This window comes from Sebastes fasciatus, chromosome 4 (assembly GCF_043250625.1).
Source record: "Sebastes fasciatus isolate fSebFas1 chromosome 4, fSebFas1.pri, whole genome shotgun sequence".
NCBI classification, from domain to species: domain Eukaryota; kingdom Metazoa; phylum Chordata; class Actinopteri; order Perciformes; family Sebastidae; genus Sebastes; species Sebastes fasciatus.
The window spans coordinates 15651423-15672013 of record NC_133798.1 but is presented as its reverse complement, the minus strand read 5'-3'; the positions used below and the strand labels follow the sequence as shown (position 1 = coordinate 15672013).

Sequence of the window (20591 nt, the reverse complement as noted above, 5' to 3'; positions counted from 1 at the left end):
TCACAACAAGCCAGTATGACATTGGTACCAATGGATTCCTTAGGTTTTCTAGTTTCATATGATGCCAGTACCTTCACTTTGAAAACTTAAAACTCCAAGCTTTAAAACTGAGGCCGCTACAACCTCCGAAAGACACAATAGCGGCCGTGTCCGCGTTTTTGGAGAATCGATACAGTATCATGATACTCATGTGTATCGATATTTTCTTACAGCCCTATTCAATACTTGATATTACAAGAGAGCTGGTAGTCTAGATATAGTTTTCCCCTACCACTGTATACTGTATGTATCAGATGTTTATGAATAAATTCATCGCTGACAGCCATTGCTTGAGATGTGAGTGAATTCATGAATTCAAAGGGCAGATCAGGCGGCTATATTAAAGCCACAATCTAAGTATCCTACCCATGCTAGTTTGATCTATAGTGAATCTAAACGATCCTGATGTTCCTAAAAGTCATTACATTAGCATAAGGGGTGAGAAGAGGGTGGTGGTGGTGCAATGATTTAGTGTCTGTGAGATAAAGAGTGAGTGTGTGTGTGTGTGTGCATGTGAGTGTGCGTGCGTGCGTGTGTGTGTTTCTCAGCTGGTAGACAAGCCTTTATGTTCTCTAGTGCTGAACAGCTGGACAGATGAGTCACCATGGAGGGATTTAATAGTGTGGAGGGGACAAAGAGGTCAAGCAACTAAATACTTTTTGTCAGACTTTTCATTGTATTGCAGCATTATGACCACAGTGAGCTGCATATGTATGGTGGGAAAACACAGGAAAATACCTAATACATATTGACTGCAGTACTAAGCCTAAATCAATTCCCAGAATCAGAAATATTTGGCTGTTTAAATATAATATTTCCTAGCTATCACTAGGATCAATACCACTAAGAGTTTTTTGCATTAATGATCAATTTGAATGGACTAATAAAGGAGATTTTGCTGATGGCCAAAACAAAAACACTGCAGAACAGCATTTGATCTCAGCCTCATTCTTAAACATTTACTCACGCAAACATTATCTGATCAAGAATTACTCCACAAATTAATCAGACAGGGAAGACTGCACATACTAATGGAAAAGGATTATGGTTTCCAAAGACATGAATAAAATATGTATGAAATGCTTATAGTCACGACATGAAGATGTCATGAAACAACAACCATTCAAAAAGTTGAGCTATTCACTTGTGGTCAATCGTTGGCGTGGGAAAGATAAAGAAAAGGGAAGAAAACAACATGATGTAAAAATAAAACAAGGAAGTAAAAGTGAAGAGGTACAAACAACAAAGGAGAAGTGAAGGACGTACAAACAAAATACAGACAATAGATCCACAGGGACCAACAAGAAAAGGAAGAGACAAATTCATATGTGTGTCGGAACAAAAACTGAACAGAAGCTAGACAGACAAGTAAACCACAACCAGCATATATATATATATATATATATATATATATATATATATGGTAGATAGAAATAGTAAACAAATGGATGAATGTTCTAATGATAATGAACATCTCTATACTCTTTGTACATGTGTATATGTGCATTCAGAACATGAATGGTAAATAAACACTACTCCACCCCAAAGGCTGCTGCCTGGGGTGTTTTGGGGTAAAGCACTAAATCTTCAAGTCAGTCAGGTTTTGCTCATACTATATGTAAAAAACAAAAAATAAATATATATATATATATGAGTACAGCTGAATAACTCAATGTGTCCGTCAACAGAAAAAAAAATAATCTCTAATAATGAATGAATCATTTCAATCATTTATCAAGCAAAAATGCCATGCACTCTCTGATTCAAGCTTCTCATTTCTTGAGGATCAATTAATTAATTTCTGTTAAAAAAAAATTATAATAATAATAATTGGCAGATTAACAAATAATGGTTAGTTGCAGCCTTACAGTAAATACAATGAGAAGAGGAACATTAAGGACAAGAGATATGGTGAGAGACTGCCATATTATCATAAGTCAGTAACATGTCAAGTTCCTCCAACTATGAACCAATCTACTCATCTAGTACAATTAAGGTTTTCTCAAAAACTAAGCAAATATGCACTAGGCTACTACTCTTGAAATAATTGAAAATAATACTTCCTTCAACTGCCAGCAACTTGAGTGTGCAGTACAAATTATATATAAAATTATAAATATAAAGTATAGTATGTTGAAAAAAGTGCAAAAAAAAAAGTCATAGTATAGTATGTCGAAAAATGTCAATAAAAAAGTCATAGTATAGCATGTCGAAAAATGTCAATAAAAAAGTCATAGTATAGCATGTCTTAAAATTTCATAAAAAAAAGTCATAGTATAGCATGTCTTAAAATTTCATAAAAAGTCATAGTATAGCATGTCTTAAAATTTCATAAAAAAGTCATAGTATAGCATGTCTTAAAATTTCATAAAAAAGTCATAGTATAGCATGTCTTAAAATTTCATAAAAAGTCATAGTATAGCATGTCTTAAAATTTCATAAAAAAGTCATAGTATAGCATGTCTTAAAATTTCATAAAAAGTCATAGTATAGCATGTCTTAAAATTTCATAAAAAAGTCGTAGTATAGCATGTCTTAAAATTTCATAAAGTCATAGTATAGCATGTCTTAAAATTTCATAAAAAGTCATAGTATAGCATGTCTTAAAATTTCATAAAAAAGTCATAGTATAGCATGTCTTAAAATTTCATAAAAAAAGTCATAGTATAGCATGTCGAAAAATGTCAATAAAAAAAGTTTTTGAAAAACTCTTTAATTGTTAATTGTGTGACAAATGCAAATATTGTTGCACAATTAGACAAGTAGATGATGATGATAATTTAGTAGCCTATGTGATGTTGTTGTTGTTGTTGTTGTTGACATATTGCTGTGATTAAGTATTGACATTTTCCTTTAACTTACCAGTAACTTTAGCTTGATGTTAGAGTTTTTTAAAATGAACCACACCTACTAAAGTCACCGTTATTGACGACAACGTTAACTAGTTACATTGTGAACATATATTTTGGTGTTAAAGTCACTAAATTGAGATAGTCGACCACTATTTGACAATATTGGCATATATATATATCACTTAACATAGAAACGAAGCCAATTAAAGTTACTAACAGTAAGGTCGTCGACTAATTTAAGCGTAACTTGTTTAAACTTCACAACAGGGTCAGAAAGTGTGTTAAGGTTTTATCTCAGTTTGGTTATCCAGCAGTCAGCAGGTGCAGCGCGCGCTCTGCAACACTTGTTACAGAACTTGTTGCATCCTTTAGCAACTAAAAACAATAACAGTAACACTTTGTTATGTCAGGAAATGAAACACAAGGTGAAAACAACTTACAAGTGATTTAGTAGTCGATGTTGACACGACGGACAACCGAGTTCTTCATCCTCTAGTGAGTCTCTTGTCGTCAAAAGTTGGCTGGTGTCAAGCCATCCCGGAAATAGAAATAAAACTGTTTCCGGTCTTCAGTTTCAAATTAAAGGCATTAATTGACAATATTGTAAAAAAAAAATGAATGAATTGAAAATGAAAAAAAACCCAATATATCTATGGGAAAATGTTATATATAGATTTTATTATTATCATTATTATTATTTTTCTTGAAATTCATATGCGCCCCTGTGTGCTTTGTAATTGACATTATGTCAATTTCCCTAGATGAGTCCTAATGAACGTTGAAATAAAGATGTCAAACAGATAAAATGTCTTTGTTGTATTTTATTCTAATAAGAACTGGTTATACAGAGTCACACAGAGTCTGCAGAAGAGTGCCTGCAGGAGAATATTACAATGTGATTATATAGAAATCCATTTGTTGTTTTTACAGTGTCCCAGTAAAACATCAACACACAGTACTTTCCCACTACATGAGACATGCAGACAGAGTAGACAATAACTTCCCACTGCTGCACAAAGAGACATCGCTACATACATAGTAATTTTCTATTACAGCTTAAACAAAATACCATATAAAAAACTAACATGATTACTGTCAGTTCCTGAGGAACAGTCATGGCAACAGCATACAAATAACATAGAGGGGAAGTGACTTGGGAACTAGGTCCTTACCTATTATAATAAAAAGCTGGTTGTGTCAACACATGGCTTGAGAAAGTCCCAGACACACAGCACGTTGGCAGCAGTATCTGATTCCAAATTATGAGAACAGTACAGTTTTTATGTTACAGGTATATTACTCAGCCTAGCTGAGATGGCAGCAGATAGATTACACAAGGCTACATTGTTGGATATCTATTGAACATGTGACTAATTACAAAAGAGTACACAATCGACACAATCTGATATTACCTGAGATTGGTGCAGTTGACGTCATTCACAGAGGCCATGAGGAGATAGAGTCTGACAACACTGATGCAGGGAGCGTTCTCTTTAAAATATGCAACATGTCACCGCATGTGTTTTCAGCTATGATGAGGAGGAAGTGTTAGAAGCGGAAGGTTGTAATTGCTTCTGCAATCATCTTTTCGTCACATAAAACTCTCATAAATAAAGTCTATGTTGTTTCCCATCCATGTGTTAACTATCATAGACCTCAACAAGATTGGCCAAGGGGCTTACTTGGATTTGTACTGGAATACTTCAATTATACTTTTTTTTTGTTGTTGGGTCATGTTGGCCAAAACATGTCTATAACTAGAAGTGCACTTGGAGAGCGCAGACCTCTGCCAATGCAGGTTTCATTCAAATCCATCCCGGACTTTTGGAGTAATCCTCCAAACGGACAAACCATCAAACCAACCAACAAACAAACCAACAAACCAATGCCAGTGAAAAGAAAACCTCCGTCCTAGGCCTTTGGCCTTGGTGGAGGTAATAAAGTGCTGAAAAGCTAAATGATTCACAAAATGATCTAGAGCATTCAAAGTTTAAATCATATATCCCTACCCAGATGAATTTAGGAAAAATGAAAATGAATGCTGCCTCAAATGATTCACTTAAATCTTTCTGTGCCAAACATTCCCTCAACCACTGAGTCATGTTTATGGAGTGACAACATGCCAACATGTCACCCCATGAATATAAAACTAAAATAAATGTTGTATTCGTCCCACAAATTAAAATCACTGCTAAAGACTTGTTGAGGAGAAAACAACAAAAAAGGAATCAATAAGTAGAACAGCTGTTTGTGGCTTTTTTTTGTTCTTCTGAAATAGATTATTAAACACATCTTCATCTTTTTCTTTAAAGCATGCCAAGATACTGTGATATAAAATTTATGTGATGCAATAATAGTAGGCAAACAGAAAACAGGTTTCTGTCCTGGTCCCACAGCATTTCTTCTCTTCCTCTTGAATAACAGGTAATCCCCGATGCCTCTCGCTGCTCATAGTTACTGAACTCATGACCTTGAAACAGATTGAGCGGGAAATGCAATATTAGTATATCAATTCAGCATTACAAAGCGATGAGTCAGAGGAATTATTACTGATATAACCTCTCCATACAGTGTGATATTGTTTTTATTTTTTTTTAATATCTATTGTCTTTGATTATTTTATATAAAATATGATAAAAGCACAAAAGTTCATTCAATTTTATGTTGTTTTTTAGTTAAAAATGGTTCTCTGATATGTACTTGGAGGTGCTGAGGGGCTCGAACCATGTTGAAAGAAAACCAACATTGATAGTGGAACCCAGGCTGGTAATGTATATTATATGCAAAGACAATGAAGCTGTATGCATTGTCTTAGCATACAGCTTTATCACCCTCTGTGTCACAAACATTAGTTTCAATTGAGAAAAGCTGTAAATATGAAGAAGTAATTATGATTAACTGTATGCCTTTTGTATACCAGTATGGACCCGCATGCAGTTGTAAAGGTGTCAACAGAAAATGAGTTATGGAGCCTAACTGTCTTGCGTCGAGTGGAATGTTCCTTCCGGCGGTATCCTGTGGTCTTGCATATACTGTACAAACAGCCTCTCCTGGGCCTGTCTGAACTCATACTGTAGGTGTTTCCATTTACAACACCTGCTAGGACCAGGGACTCGTATCATGTCAAAACAAAGTGGGAGCTTCCTATGATAATAAAATCGAATTATCATTCCCTTTCAGCCACACCAGTATGTTGATGTGTGTTTTTTCCACACCCATCTTGTTAGCTACAGTAACAACATGAAGGAACAGCAGCATTACATCTGGATAGATTAATATATGAACCTCTTGTCTCTGATGGATTTTGAGAGTCATTTGGGGAACGCAACTACTTGACATGATCACAAACTCAACTGAATCACATCAGGCACATCTGGTATTTGTTTTACTGGTATTCACAGCATGTGTTGACACAGTTTTCTCCGCTTCAGTCTGACAGAAATATATGCAGTTTGTTTACCCGTGTTTGTGACAGAGAGGAACGTAATAACATTATCCTACTTCTGTTTTTTGTTTTAATTTATAATCATCTCTGGGGAAAAGGTTTCACAAAGCAAATTTGTGACGCGGTGGCACTGCTGCACTATAATTGTCTTTTTAATTTGATTTTTGGTTAAAAAGACCACATCCACATCTGTTTAATTAGAGAAAAGAGAGATAGAAGAGAGGCATGCTTTTCAGAAGAAACCATTTCCTCTTTGACAATAGTGGTAACTCAAAATGCTCTAACGAAAATAAATCAGTGCCGAAAAATCATTACTATACTGAAACTGTCGTTTCACTACATATCAGACATACATTATTGATTTTAGGGCTGTCCCTTATTTCATCGGCTATTTAGGGATTTTTATATATAAAAAACGAAGCATTCGAATACTGATTTGGAGGTCGATAACCATGGCAATGGTCGAAGCTTCGAAGCTTCAAAGCATTCGGGTCAGCCCAAATTGATTTTCAGCTTTTCTCACAGTACCATCCCAAAGCCATAGAGGAAAAGGCCCTTCTGGTTCTTTGCATCATCTGGTAATAACTGTGTTAGAAAGCTTCTCACAGGCCAGATTTTGTCTCTCAGTCCCAACCAGCTGTGAGCACGATCCCTTTTAGAGAAATTACAAGACTATTCAGAGAGTAGGTGGACACTATCCCACTTTTCCACCATGAAAGGCCTCTCCTTTCATCCCACTATCCCCCATCTGTGTCTTGAGACATAATAGCACCATGTGAGATGAGAGGGTGGATGAAAACACCTGACAGAGAGCGAGGGAGCCGGGCAATGCTACGAATGAAGCAGCCCTGTGAGAGGATGATCGAAGGTGGTAGAGTTAGGTGATGGAAAGAGTTCCTAGAAAATAAGAAATGTGCCAACATGTTGCATAAGAGCTGTCTTATGGTTGAGTGCATAATACACACATCATACATTCCTATGGCAGACATGTGTAAATCTTCTAATCCGTCTGTGATGAGGAGTATTAGTAGTGCTCTGTAGGATTAATGACCGACCGTGCCTTGTTACTTTGACATTTATTGACATTCTGTTTCTGTGGACAGCTGAAGCAAAGGTGACAGAAATATGGGAAGTGCTTCTTAATGAGTGTGTCTTGGTGTGTGCGTGCGCTCATGTCAGGTATTCATGCAAATGGCCGGGCAAGTTTGGAAACGTCTGTGTTAAAATTGGCGTCATCTTCAAAACAAACCGCTCTCAACACTACTTAACAAGGTATTACATGTGGCTGCCTCTCTGGTCCTCATCCACCCAAATGCTGGAAGTCACAAGTGTGTCTCAGGGACAAAATCAGTCTGAGAGTGTCCTTCACGGTGCAATGGATGGGTAATTTGCCATAGCTCTAGGAAAACAACAGGATATGTCACAGTTAGAACATATAAACTCTAAATGGACTTGATTTGTTCCACTCCATTACTCATGCTGTGTATCAGTCAATACATCATGAACCTTTTTTCTCCTGTATTTGCAGTGTGCAGGGCCAAAGCTCGCATGCTTAATGTTTATATGTGGGTATTGTAAATCACACTACCTTTGATGTAAATGCCACCTTAGATGTGGCAACAAAGTGAATTAATCTCATGTTTCAAGGTGGTGGATTTGAAGGATTGTTTGACCGAGGTGGTTGAAGCAATGAATGAGTTTTTGATTTCATGTTTTCAAATAGTGCCCTCAAGTGGTAAAATGTGACTATTACACTATGAATATCAACACAGTTCACTGTAGGAGACCTTGGCTGAAATTATCCTTTACAAAAGACAATCTAAAATGTATTGACATTTTTTTAATTGGGTAAAATACAAGGTAATATTTGAGCTATAATAATTTCATGTTCCAACCTGAGAAATGCGAATATGAGGTATTAGTCACATCCCCTTTATTTTTCCTCCGGCTAAAACAGCCATCACAAAACCAGCCACTCAGTAGCATTAGAGGGATTATCTCAATATAGCAAGTCCTCCAATAACACTGTTACTCACGTCGCAGCATTTCTGGGAATGCTTTCAATATCTGATAGATCTTCATTTAAAAAGAAAAGGAGAAAGAGAGAGAGAGAGAGAGAGAGAACATCGTATGGCGAAATACAGGTAATTCCAACACACCTTAAAGCATGGTGTGAGTGAGCAATTAATGGGAATGCCCCTTAATGCTCCTCCACTACCATTACCACTCTGTTCTTAAAGGTATTGAACAGTCACACTAATCATACTGATCACTGGCCAGGCAGCCAAACATCCACCCACTCTGGTGTCAGTCCGGGTGTGAGCTCCCTCTGCAGGGCTAGTCTATGTGGTGCTGGTGATGTCTCTGTAGAGCCGCCCTGGCTGTGTGAGGACGAGTAATGGCTGGTCTGTCCAGGAGTTTGGACATCTGGGGAGTTTGAAAATGCTTATTGCCAGACTGTGCCCATAAATCCATCTCCGCACTGAAAGAGAGAGAAGCGTTCTTTATTACCACTGACTTTAACTCTAAAATGATCACATCATGCATTTGGAAAAACACATGGTCATGCTTTTCAAACATCCACTGATTGTATTTAAAGGGGAACTACACCCATTTTCAAAATTAATACATGTTATTCCTATTGTCTAAAACAGTCCACAAAATATTAATAAACATGAACAACTCTCTACCAAATCCAAAAACTAGAGTGCTGAAACTCAAACTTGTGATGTCATAGGGTATAAAGTGTGTAGCTGCTCCATAGACAAAATCAGTCTCTCATTCATTGTCTATGGGGCAGCTCTAGGCTTTATACCTTATGACAACACCAGTTTGAGACTTACTTCTCTGGTTTCTGGCTTTGAGAGAGAGGAGCTCATGTTCACAAATATTGATTGAACTTTCCTAGGCCATGGAAATAACATTTTTGGAATTCTTAATTTAGGTAGTGTTCCACTTTACATCACCAGTATATTTCCATGCATAGCATTTTAAAATATATTGTTTTTATACTGTATAAATACATACATATAAAAGCAACCTTAAATAATGCCATACCATGAATCCATGAGCCCTTTACCAAGGGCATTTGTTGGAGGTGGGTGGGGTATGTGTGCATGCCGGGGCAGCAGAGGCACATCTGTCCTGGTCAAATGCTGGACCCTCTGGAGTGTCCGGTCCGTGTCTCCTGCGGGTGTACCTGTCCAAGGGGAGCGCCCTGCTCTGCTGAAATCAGGTAAATGTTCTGAGTTGGTCTGGCTGAGTCGAAGCCTGCGTGCGCGGGTCCCCGGTGGCTTGCAATTACCAGTTGTTATCGTGGCACCGAGAGGGGGGGAAGGGGACAGCGTGGTGTCTGGGGACAGGGACAGTCGAGCCACCTCAGGGGACAAGACTTGTCTGGGATGCAGGTCTGAAAACAAAACAAACAAAAGCTTTAGTAGCTGCCATTGTACATATAATATGCAGTATATATATATATATAATTTGTTTTCTTTCAACGTAGATATTATTATGGATAGATGATCATTATCATTTTTTATTTCTCAGTCTCTTTATAAGCAACAGCAAGTATCTTCATTCAGTGAGTATTCACCTGGGGAAAGAGACTGGAAAGACGAATCTGGTGACGCAGTATCTCGGCTGTCACCATGCGCCTCTGCTCCATGTTCTTCATCACTACTGTCATTCCTTGCACCACCAAAGCCTTCTTCTTCATCATCATCATCTTCCCCCTCTTCTTCATCACTATGACGAATAGCCAGGACCTGTGGTAATCTTTCTGTCTCTATGGCCTGGAGACGCCTGGAAAAACACGTAGAATGATGTTTAGTTCCATTCCCCTAATGTCTACATCAGTCACATGTAAAAAAACAAACCCAAAACAAATGTGTTTATATCATTTAGTTTACAGCTGAAGAAAAGAGGAGTGAGGTGTGTAAGTAGTTAGTACCCGCTCTGCTGCTCCCTCCAAGCTCTAAGCTCAGCAAACACATCAGCGCGCTCTCTGACATCAGGCTCCTCAAGGTCGTACGTGTGTTCTGGTACATGGATGGGGAGGTCACGGGGGGTGAAAGTAGACTTGGTGGGTGCTGTCTATGAGGCAGATAAAGAGGGAGAATGAGCATGAGGCGTAATAGAGAGGAAGCTAGGAAACATAACAGAGTAGAGGCCTAAGAGCTGAGTACATTAATTATGGATAGACGTAGATAGAGCAATGGTCAGACAGAGAGGGAGAGCAAGAGGGGCTAGACAGACCAGGAGGGGAAGGTAAGAGGACGGCAGAGAGTGACAGCAGCGGTGTGTATATGCCAGTATGACAGATAACATGATGTTGGCAGTGAGAGCCCCATCTGTCAAGTCCCTCTGACACTGTTACACCCTTCACACATCTCCATCCCCCGTGTCCTCCCACCACCGCGCCTGTCCTTTCAGGTTTCTGTCCTCCTGCTAATAATTAGCTCCTTCTGTTTATACTGACATGACATTAAAGAGATGAGCCGGTGGTGTCAGACAGCCATAATGGCCTGCCAAAGCCCATAACGCTTGCTGTTCCTCTCAGTCGACACTAAATGCTCCACTGTGTGGGAAACAGCATGCAAGAAATGATAGATTGGCGTGGATTCATTTGAGATCTGATTAACACGGATCTATTTTTCTAAGGACAAGATGTTTTTTTCACTGAAGTGAGGGAAAGTTGTAGCCAACACACGCCACCTACCCTCAACTTTTCTCTTCTTGCTCGAATGGCCTGGACTGGGTTTCCGCAGAACAGGATCTTGCCAGCTCCTTCAAAGAGCAACGGATACGAGAAAGATTTCAGATAATCAAACTGTTTTCTGACACAAAAAAAGTCCTCTTGGTGGCACTGTTGAGTAAAGATTGCAACGTTTATCTGCATATGCTAATGAGAAGAAAAAAGGAACTTGCACTAAAATGAAATAAAATACACAGATGGAAATGTTGAGAGAATGCGGTCTGATGTAGAAGATCTCACTGTCAGTGCCTAACCATGTGTCAGGATGCTGGTTTCTGCTTCCACTGTTGCCAGATCTGAGTCTGCAGAACCAGGTCTGGATCCAGGAGGGGAGAGAACCCCAGGCCTGGTCGTTGACATGGGTCTGGAGCCGGTGTGGGGTCTGGAGCCTGCTGACGAGAGGGGCCGGACGCAGGAGCGGCTGGAAGCAGGGCGCCAGGCCGAGCCGGGTCTGCTATAAGGACATGCACTGTCTGCTGTTTCCTCTACAAAGACAAAAGTGAGTGGCCCATTAAATACACAGCTGTAATTAACTGGTCCGCATCGAATCACTCAACACAACACACACACACACCGTCTTCAGTAGCTGCCTGAGAGGAGTTGCAGTCTCTGATGGAGTTTCGGAGAATGGCCCAGTCCTCTCCCATGTTGCTGTTGCAGCTCAGCCCGTCCTCCTCCACCCTTAAATCGTCTAGGTAACACAGCTGAGGGACCAACTCCCTCACTGCAGCCCGATAACTATAGTCCACCGTCTGGGTAGAAGGGAGGAAGCACAGAGTGAATGTAGAGGACAGACAGGTGTTTGAAGAGGCAATTAAAGGGGATATTAGTTAGAAACTGTGGCTCAAATGTATGCACAATAGTGTATGTAACACTGTATACTCAACACAAGCATGTGAAATTGTCTGTTTCAGATATCATGACTGATATATTGAATGACATGCACTTTGTGAGGAAAAACGTGCAGCGATTGATGCATCGTGGGAAAAATGCTTAACTTATGACAGATTCAGGTGTCTCATGGGTGTAGCCTGTGAACTGTCAAACGTAATATAAAACATCTTACAGTTCACACAGTAAATGACATCGGTTTTGAAACTGGTGTTGACATTAACTCATATTTTGTCTTTTCATTCTGTTTAAGAGGTGAGACGCTGCACGTACTGTTTTGTTTCACTTGAATGACTTTCATCAGCACACTAAATGAGCTGATCCATTATTTTATGACATGTAGCCTTTAGTGTACTAAAAGCCATGAGTGCATTATGTAACAGTGTTTTTGATGACTGCCTTTTATAAAAAAGTGATGCACATATTCCTGCTGTGGTTTCAGTTTATGTTCCAGTGACAATTATATAGAAGACTAATTTAATGAACAGACTACTCAGATCTGTGCTTGACATAATATACTGATCCACTTATTGATGTTTGGTTCTCCAGTTGGCTCCGACAAATGTAACTGTTACACATGTGATCTAAATTATATTCCATTATAGCTACATTATACTGTTGTAAAGGAGATCATCAGGAGGCATCATTAAAAAAGTATTGATTTATACAGTCAACCAAATCAGTGATACTCTAGCAGTCCAAACATAGGACGGTTCTAAATCGTCAATAGTTACTAGCTAGAGCTGCAGTGATTAGTCGACTAATCAATTAGTCGATTGACAGAAAAATAATTACCAACTATTTTCATAATGGATTCTACAAAGATGTCAGAAAATGCTGTTTTCGATAATGAAACTAATCGTTAGTTGCAGCCCTATCACTAGCATCACATTAATGTAAAGCATATTAGCTAACGTTCATTCTATCTTTTTGCACATTTTTTTACCATTATGACATCTGTGGAACTTAACTTCTTTGAGAGAGAGAGAGAGAGAGAGGAGAAAGAGAGAGAGCGAGAGAGAGAGAGAGAGAGAGAGAGAGAGAGAGAGAGAGAGAGAGAGTCCAGTAAATTACTGAGCTGCTGAGCGACCGAATTAGAGCTCGGCACCCCTACCCTTCACCAAACCACACAGATGCAGTGAATGAAAAAGAGAGTGAAGGGCTGGCAGAGAGGAAACGAAAGAGAAAAGAGGAGGAGAATGAGGGCTGGGTGAGAGGAAGTGAGCGGATGTGTGTGTGTGTTTGATGGGAAGAGAGAGAGCAAGAGGAGTGATAGCTTGGCAAGAGAGCAAACCCGAGAACCCCTCAGTCCCTACAAAGCGCAGGCCTAATGCATATTCAGCTCAGCATCTCCCCTCATTGCCCTAGTTTCCTAATTAATGCTCTGCTGGTGGGTGTAAATAAACACATTCACAGTGGCCCAAAAAACTCACAGCACACTGTGTGTCTCGCATCAGCAGAAGGTGGAAATGCAGCTTCTACCTTGTATATCCAGCTATATCACTGAATAGGTCCGTGGTGAGATGCTTTACGCACCAAATAAAAAAATGTATTGGCCAGTTTTCAAAGAGATGGAATAGCTCTGTATTGTGGAATTAAAACATTTTGTCTGTGTCATGATGACTTATGTTTGATTATTTGGATGCCTCCTGCTCTCCCAGCATCCTATCTAGTAATCCTACCCAGACACAGAGCGGTGAGATCACACAGATACTTTCATATCTCAGCGCATGCTAATTACATTTCGGTCATTATCTGACAAAGCCATGAGGGCTGACAGCCTGCTAGCACAGGAGAGACAACTAACTGAATGATACCTACATCGCAACCACAAGTTGCATTTGCAAGTTGGCTTTTGCAACATCAACTGAATAAAACACTTTCTTTTGAGGAACTCCGCCCGGCTCCTTGCTCAAGCTTTTATTCAGCTACAACCGTTTGCCAGATTGCTGTGACTCTCTGACCCTTGCGCCACGTGGTATTGGCTACTTCAGGTGGCACTAATCCAGGATTTTAAGTGTATTCTGCTGTTATATGTCAAAGGGGACCTATTGTGCTTCTGTGCTTTTTCTGTGCTTTTTCCCTTTCCTTCATGAGAAAAATAAAGTGTTTTTTGAACATTAAAGCATGTAAACATGTTCTAGTAGAAATCCAAAATACAAGTTTGCATCTGAAAATAAGCACACTAGGTCCTCTTTAATCTGGATAAGAACATCAGCTACATGTCTACACATATATGCACAGAAAACATGTTAATACACACACCTCCATCAGACATTCTCCTTGCATTATCATCAATGCATCATCATGCTTGGATGGTGACACAATTGCTGATCAGAAATACGGTACAGGCGGCTACATGACTTTTGTAGCTAATTTTGTCTCTCCCTGATGTCTCCAATTCCACTACACTCCCTTTTGGAACAATGCTTATTTGTCAAATGTCTGCTGAATCACAAAGAACAAACAAGGAGCCTGACAAGGACAGGACAGATATGTCTGATGAAGGAAATTTGAGGTTTGACCTAATCTATGTTACTTTATTCATGGGCCAACTCTTTTTGCAGGTGGCGACAAATGTAACAATATTTTGTTTTGTGGCATAAACAACATTAGCAGAACATTACCCTACCTGAATGGCGGTGGGGTTCGGGCGCACACAGACCGGGTTTCCCTCCAGGGTGAGCGTCTGGAGTTTGCCACACAACCCAAGATACTGAATCTGGACTAGATCATCAACGTCATTCCCTTCCAGATCTAACAGCTGCAGATTCTCCAGCATGCCAATCTGACTCAGGTCTGACACATTGTTATAGGCCATGTACAACTCCTGAAACAGAGAGAGAATGTACATACATACAGCGTAGTAGAGATTGGCGAAGGCGGGGTACACCCTGGACAGGTCGCCAGATTATTTATTTATTTATTTATTTGATTGTTTATTTATTTATTTAAAAGGATCCCCATTAGCTGATGGCACCAGCTAGTCTTTCCTGGGGTCTGAAATCCAGTACATCGTATTTATCATATACATACTACAACATCACTTTTGAGTTACGCTACGTTCAACTCATATTAATCTCTGACTGCGTTACATTAAGAAAGCGGTCATTCAATTTCCCCAACATTCATTCATTGTATATTCATTGATATCATCTATAACTAATTAGCCTCATCAGGGAAAAAGAAGTACATCATACTTTATGCAGCATCACATTTGTGATTATAAAGAAAAAGAACAATTCATTCTAAATTTAGGAACTAGGAAGTTAGGAAAGCATGGCACTTCTAATTTTTACCCCAACACAGAGCCATTAGTAACCTACAAACCTTGAGGGAGGATAAAGTAGAAATGCCATCTAGGTCATGTAGAGAACAGCGAGACATCCACAGCACCTGCAGGTGGGAGAGGGTGGTCCCCAGGTCTCTAAGGAGACAAAACTTGATTTAGAGGCAGGGAAGGGAGTTACACAACATAGTGAATCATGGGAAAGGCTATCCCTATAGTCCCTTGGCTACTGAAGCTGGAAGCTCTTCTCTCTCCCCCAATATGCAGGCCTCTCCTGTGCCTCTCGCTTGTCTCAACAGCACACCCCTGCTCTGACCCTTCCAGCAGAGTCTCAGTCGGTGTATCTACAACCCCGTAATAACACCCTCTCCACTACAGCTCCCACAGCCCAGAGCAGGAAATGCTATCAGAGGCAGTGCACGTCCGGCTGGCTCTGCTCTGCTCCTCTCGGGGTGGAGCAGACAGCTCCCTATCTTTCTGTTTGTACTCTCTTATCCCTCAGCGGTCTCTCGGGTAACAATTCTCCACCTGTCCTGTTATGAGGGCAATTTATAATGTGTGTGTGTCTCATCCTGGTGGTTTATTGCTTTTCTTCTATCCAATTGTGATGACACAGCTGTGGCTGCAATCAAGCTGGTAGGACAATCCAGGAGAAACTGCGCATATTTCCTGTATTCTTTTTTTTTCTGGACTGTCCGAGTGGACAAATCAGAAAGCTGATATGCCACAAACCCCTCTGAGTCCTATTGTGAGACAGGTGGGTGAACCTGTTCTCCATGTGTATCTCGCTCCAAGACTGTACTGAACAACACATCTGTTGGTGTCTGGTTTACAAGCAGCAACATGCATCTTCCATACAGAAACAATGTATTACAAGTTCCTGTTGGAAAACCTTGGCAGAAGCAGAGTAGAGCCCTACACCTGCACTGCAGGTACACATGGCCGTGACTTCTGACCTGCTATTCTGCTTCAAAGCACTATCTTTTGATGACCTCCAAGGCCTCTCGCTAAAGAGTGTCTTCTGGCACACATGTGACCAGCGTGAAGCATGACAGTAATCCCCATGTGTCCATCACTGCTCAAGGTCAAATTACAGTTCAGTCAGGACCACTTTAGTCAAAGAACTTTATTTACATGCAGTAATATATACATTTATATTTGGCGGTATGGCTCTGCTCTGGGATCTCCCTGCCCATCCACGCGCATACGTGGATCCACGAGCCTACGTGGTAGCATGAGACAAGGAGAGCACTCCTCCTTGCCCTTCCATGTGCACACATGGAAAGCCAAAGGCAGGGAGAGCAGCAGCAAAGACCCCCCCGGGTGCAGAACAGAGCCAGCATCAATAACACAGAATGATATTGGTTTAGTCACACACATTATTAAAGGAGGTGGTGGGGTGGAGGTGGGTTGCGAGCGGCTTTGTAGAAGAAGCAGCACAGGTGGCCAGGTTGAAGGAGCTTAAATAAGGCGCCCTGTATGAAATTTGCCAATGAATGCCTAGAAGGGAATCAGCTGATCTGTCAGATGATGCGTCAGCTGATTGGCCGGCCTAAGATCGGCCGCCATCAGCCGACAGCTGTCACATGAGCAGCGCTTGACTTCATGGCCTGCCTGAACTAACGCTACGCTCGATTTCTCTTTATGGAAAGACCTGGACCGGCTTGCTTTGTTTCTAAACATAAACTTAACATGAACTGGGTCATACAGCGACAAGAAGCGTACATCAGTAGCACAAATTCAGTTTTGTTTAACGCCATATTTCATTCTTGGTTTCGGTATTAGCAGCTTCTTGAGAATCTATAGTATTCCATGAGGTAATGTCAACATAATATGAGTGTGATCGTGCGTGTTCTCCTGAGAACAGGTTGCTTTTCAATAATACAAAGCAGGAAGAAAACAAGAAGATGGTGTTATGTAACTTTACCTTACTGACATGATCGTGCTGTTGTTCATTTTGAGCTGCACCAGCTTGGGCAAGTTGGCACCTGTAAGATGATCAGATAAACAAAGATCTCTCACTTTCATGTAACAGCGGGGTGATTATTTACTGGGTTTCAAACTAGCATCCTGGTTCAACTCCACATTCACCTCATCAGGCGTTTGACCTCAATTAGCTTACAGGAAGAGCACCAACAGTGGCAGGCCAGGCGTGTTGACTCACACATGCACAGACGCTGCTCTGTCATGCCTGCACTCGTTGTGCAATCTAGAATTTTCTGAGGACAAAGGTGAGCATGATGAAGATGTTCTTCCACCATTATCAGCTCAGTCATCCTGCACTGTGGTTAGCACACCTGAGAGGAAATCTAGTATGGATATGTTGTGTGCGTCATGACAATGTCTCTATGGTTTGTGATTGCCTATGTGGTCATAATAAGCATCTGTTATGAATCAACATTGTACAAAGTGTAAAAATCCTTATATCAGTATTTCAGTTTTATTGAAATCTGAATTTAAATGCAATAGGAGTTACTGAGTGTGTGGCCATGTTTGCATAAGGAACACTAGATATAAACAATAAAACAAATTCAAACAGTAACCCCTACAGAGCACACATCAAACTTTGTACCAGTGCAATATGGTTTGAAATAGTTGATTTACGTTTGTAAATGCCTTGATGTACTGTGTATCTTACCAAAGTTACCCAGTGTGTTTTCTTGTGTGTCTACGCAGATTTCCAGAGAGGTCACTTGACAGAGATCCCGAGTTCCACACAGCGATTCCTGTGAGGGACGGAAATTAACAGCATACATTGAACTGGATTTTGTCTTTACTCAACATAGTTTCATCATTCAATATTGACCTTAGACATATACCTATGACTTTGATCATGTGAAGCATGTGATATGAAATAATTCTGTCTGCCCACCTCTCCTTGAAACAGCAATCTGCACAGCTTGTGCTGCCGTTTCTGTTGTTACTGCTCATAGAGCACTTCATCAGGCATAGGAGAGGGCAATGACATACTTATTTCATCACAATACACACATAATAAAACAGGGAGGATACATACAGTAGATGTTAAAGAGGACCAATTATGCTTTTGTTCTGTTTCCCTTTCCTATAGTGTGTTATAGGTTTCTGTGCATGTAAAAGGTCTGCAAAGGTACAGTACAAAGCCCAAAGAAACACTGCTTGTGAACTGCCTGAAATGCCTTGCTTGAAGTCCCGCCTTTTCTTCAGTAACATGGTGATGTCACAAGGTAACACTTTTACGTAAGACCTGCCTAGCGGCTAGTTTGGCACACACTCAAACAAAGCTAGTTAGAGTGGAGCTGGAGCAGAGTCCGAAGAGTTCGGTTCGATTGACCAATCGCAACAGAGTGGGCCAGCTGACCAATCAGAGCAAACTTAGCTTTTGGGGAAGATGGGGGGGGACAGCAGCTCAAACAGAACGTTTCAGACAGAGCGTGAAAAGAGGTTCTGCAGCAGTAAGTATTTTTTTAACATTAAAGCAGGTAAACATTTTCTAGTAGAAACCCAAAATGCAAGTATCCACCTGAAAATAATAATAATAGTTCCTCTTTAATCTGGATAAAAACATCAGCTACATGTCAGGAGCTCAAACAGAGCCGGTATCAGAAAAGTAAAGCGTTTTTTTAACATTAAAGCAGGTAAACATGTTCTAGTAGAAACCAAAACATACAAGTATACACCCGCAAATAAGCATAATCTGTCCTCTTTCAATTCAATCTTCATGTTGACATGTGTAATGTTATCCCTCAACACCAGTCTCTCCACAAACATCTTGGAATCCAGTTACATAAATGCCTCTATATTACTGCTGTGACGTACACGAAAATGAAAATAACAGATATCTCAGATAATAGAGGTTTACTTAAGCCCATTATGCACATAGACCCCAAGTGCTCCACAGACAGACTCAGGAAATCCTTTGTGCCCCGAGCCATCAAACTGTACAACACCTCTCTAGGGAGGGGGGGGGACAAAGGAGGACGGTCTGCAGGACAGATAGTAATGCACAATACTCATTTTTAACAGTCTCTTCTGCACTATATTCACTTTTTTAAATAGTCGTGTATCACAGCTGTTACCCTGCACTATATTCAGTTTTAACAGTTTTCTTCATCTCCTTGTATTTTTATATCTGGTATATTTTTTTGTACTTTGCACTACTAACTTTTTTACTGCCTTTTTACTAACATGTTTTGCACTATGGAACTGTGATGCTGGAAACTTGAATTTCCCTCGGGATCAATAAAGTCACTACCTATCTATCTATCTATCTATCTATCTATCTATCTATCTAGACTAACCACATGTGTCAGATAAAGACAATGGAGAACTTGGTGTATCAGTGGGATGAACACTGACTCTTATCTTTAGGCACACACACTGTGAATTTACCAGCTTCTCTGGAGAGAGGTAAAGCTCCACTGCTGTTTCAGAGTCCTCACACGGTTTGGGTGCAGGAGTTGGGTTTATTTGTCCTGATCCACTCAGCTCAGTCACTAGGACCCGTGCCGTGCCAGGCCGGACCTCCTGGCGCACAGACCCATGACAGCAACTCATCTCTCACCTATACCTGAAATTAACAATATGGAAGTGTTTATTTGTTTTGCACAATTCAAGACTATACAACATAACAAAAACTAAATAAATTAATAATATACAGTGCAGGAAGAGGCAAAAAAAACACTGAGCTTATCTGAAGCCTCCACCTATAGAGACAAGATTAATATAAAGAAATAATATGACTACATAATAGTGATAACAAACAATTAGGACAAGATATATATAACTAATTAGCTCACCAACTAGCTTGAACTGGTTAAATGTTGACATATATGTATATAATATTCCACTCTAAGCTAATTCCAACGACATCTACTACAAACGGAATATTATATAGTGTTATTATAGAGTATATTTACCTGTAGCAGGAGACTGCAGACTAAAAGCATCTGTACATCTTGCAGACTGAGGACACTTTGCTTACAAGCAAAAGTTTGCTTGACAACCACATTCGACTTCCTGGATACGGCACTGAGAGACCCCGTGGCACCCTGGGATATGTAGTGCACGTGTAACAGTGGAACTCTTTAGGTTAATGCTTAGCTAATAGTTATCCTTTAATGCCACTATTATCAAAGATTCATTTGTAAACCTCTGTTTCTACTACCAACAACATTAACCACCTACACTGGTCTGGTGTTGCCTTCAAATGCTCGTTGTAGCCTTTGGAAATGTGAGCTTTCACATTCCTGTTACAATAATTTAATAATTCAATTTAATTCATGATGTCTAATTATCTTTTGATATGTTTAGATACATTTTCTTTTTTTTCCTGTACTGTTT

General features: G+C 40.0%; 2 protein-coding genes across 4 annotated transcripts in view; both read right to left on the bottom strand.

Moving 5' to 3' along the window:
* Positions 1 to 3473, bottom strand: part of rassf7a (Ras association domain family member 7a) — a 39687-nt gene extending 36214 nt beyond the window's left edge. The window contains exon 1 of one of the 2 annotated variants that reach the window (XM_074632276.1): positions 3332 to 3473. The gene's annotated coding sequence lies outside the window, so the exon portion shown is untranslated. The remainder of the gene's footprint in view (positions 1 to 3331) is intronic. The other variant, XM_074632277.1, reaches the window with a different exon arrangement.
* Positions 3474 to 8155: 4682 nt separating this feature from the next.
* Positions 8156 to 20382, bottom strand: lrrc56 (leucine rich repeat containing 56). 2 transcript variants are annotated; one of them, XM_074632256.1, is made up of 13 exons: positions 20168 to 20382; positions 19641 to 19818; positions 17908 to 17995; positions 17197 to 17257; positions 15311 to 15407; positions 14613 to 14810; positions 11664 to 11841; positions 11344 to 11574; positions 11054 to 11121; positions 10286 to 10428; positions 9929 to 10137; positions 9394 to 9745; positions 8156 to 8818 (listed from the first exon to the last, which is right to left on the bottom strand). In XM_074632256.1, exons 2-13 carry the CDS (start codon positions 19803 to 19805, stop codon positions 8674 to 8676), a joined length of 1935 nt encoding a protein of 644 aa, XP_074488357.1. In that variant the 5' UTR covers positions 19806 to 19818; positions 20168 to 20382; the 3' UTR covers positions 8156 to 8673. The 2 variants fall into 2 exon arrangements, with proteins under 2 accessions (XP_074488357.1, XP_074488359.1); XM_074632258.1 differs by lacking the exon at positions 20168 to 20382 and adding an exon at positions 18142 to 18206 and having other exon boundaries at positions 19641 to 19776.
* Between the last annotated feature and the right edge of the window lie 209 nt (positions 20383 to 20591).

Bases quoted from the DNA above. Each gene is read 5' to 3' on its own strand.
- lrrc56 (XM_074632256.1), bottom strand. From the start codon at position 19,805: ATGAGTTGCTGTCATGGGTCTGTGCGCCAGGAGGTCCGGCCTGGCACG. The intron at 17,996-19,640 runs GTAAATTCACAG...CGTCCCTCACAG, and splicing joins ACCTCTCTCCAGAGAAGCTG to GAATCGCTGTGTGGAACTCG. The intron at 14,811-15,310 runs GTTTGTAGGTTA...TCTCTGTTTCAG, and splicing joins CTACTTTATCCTCCCTCAAG to GAGTTGTACATGGCCTATAA.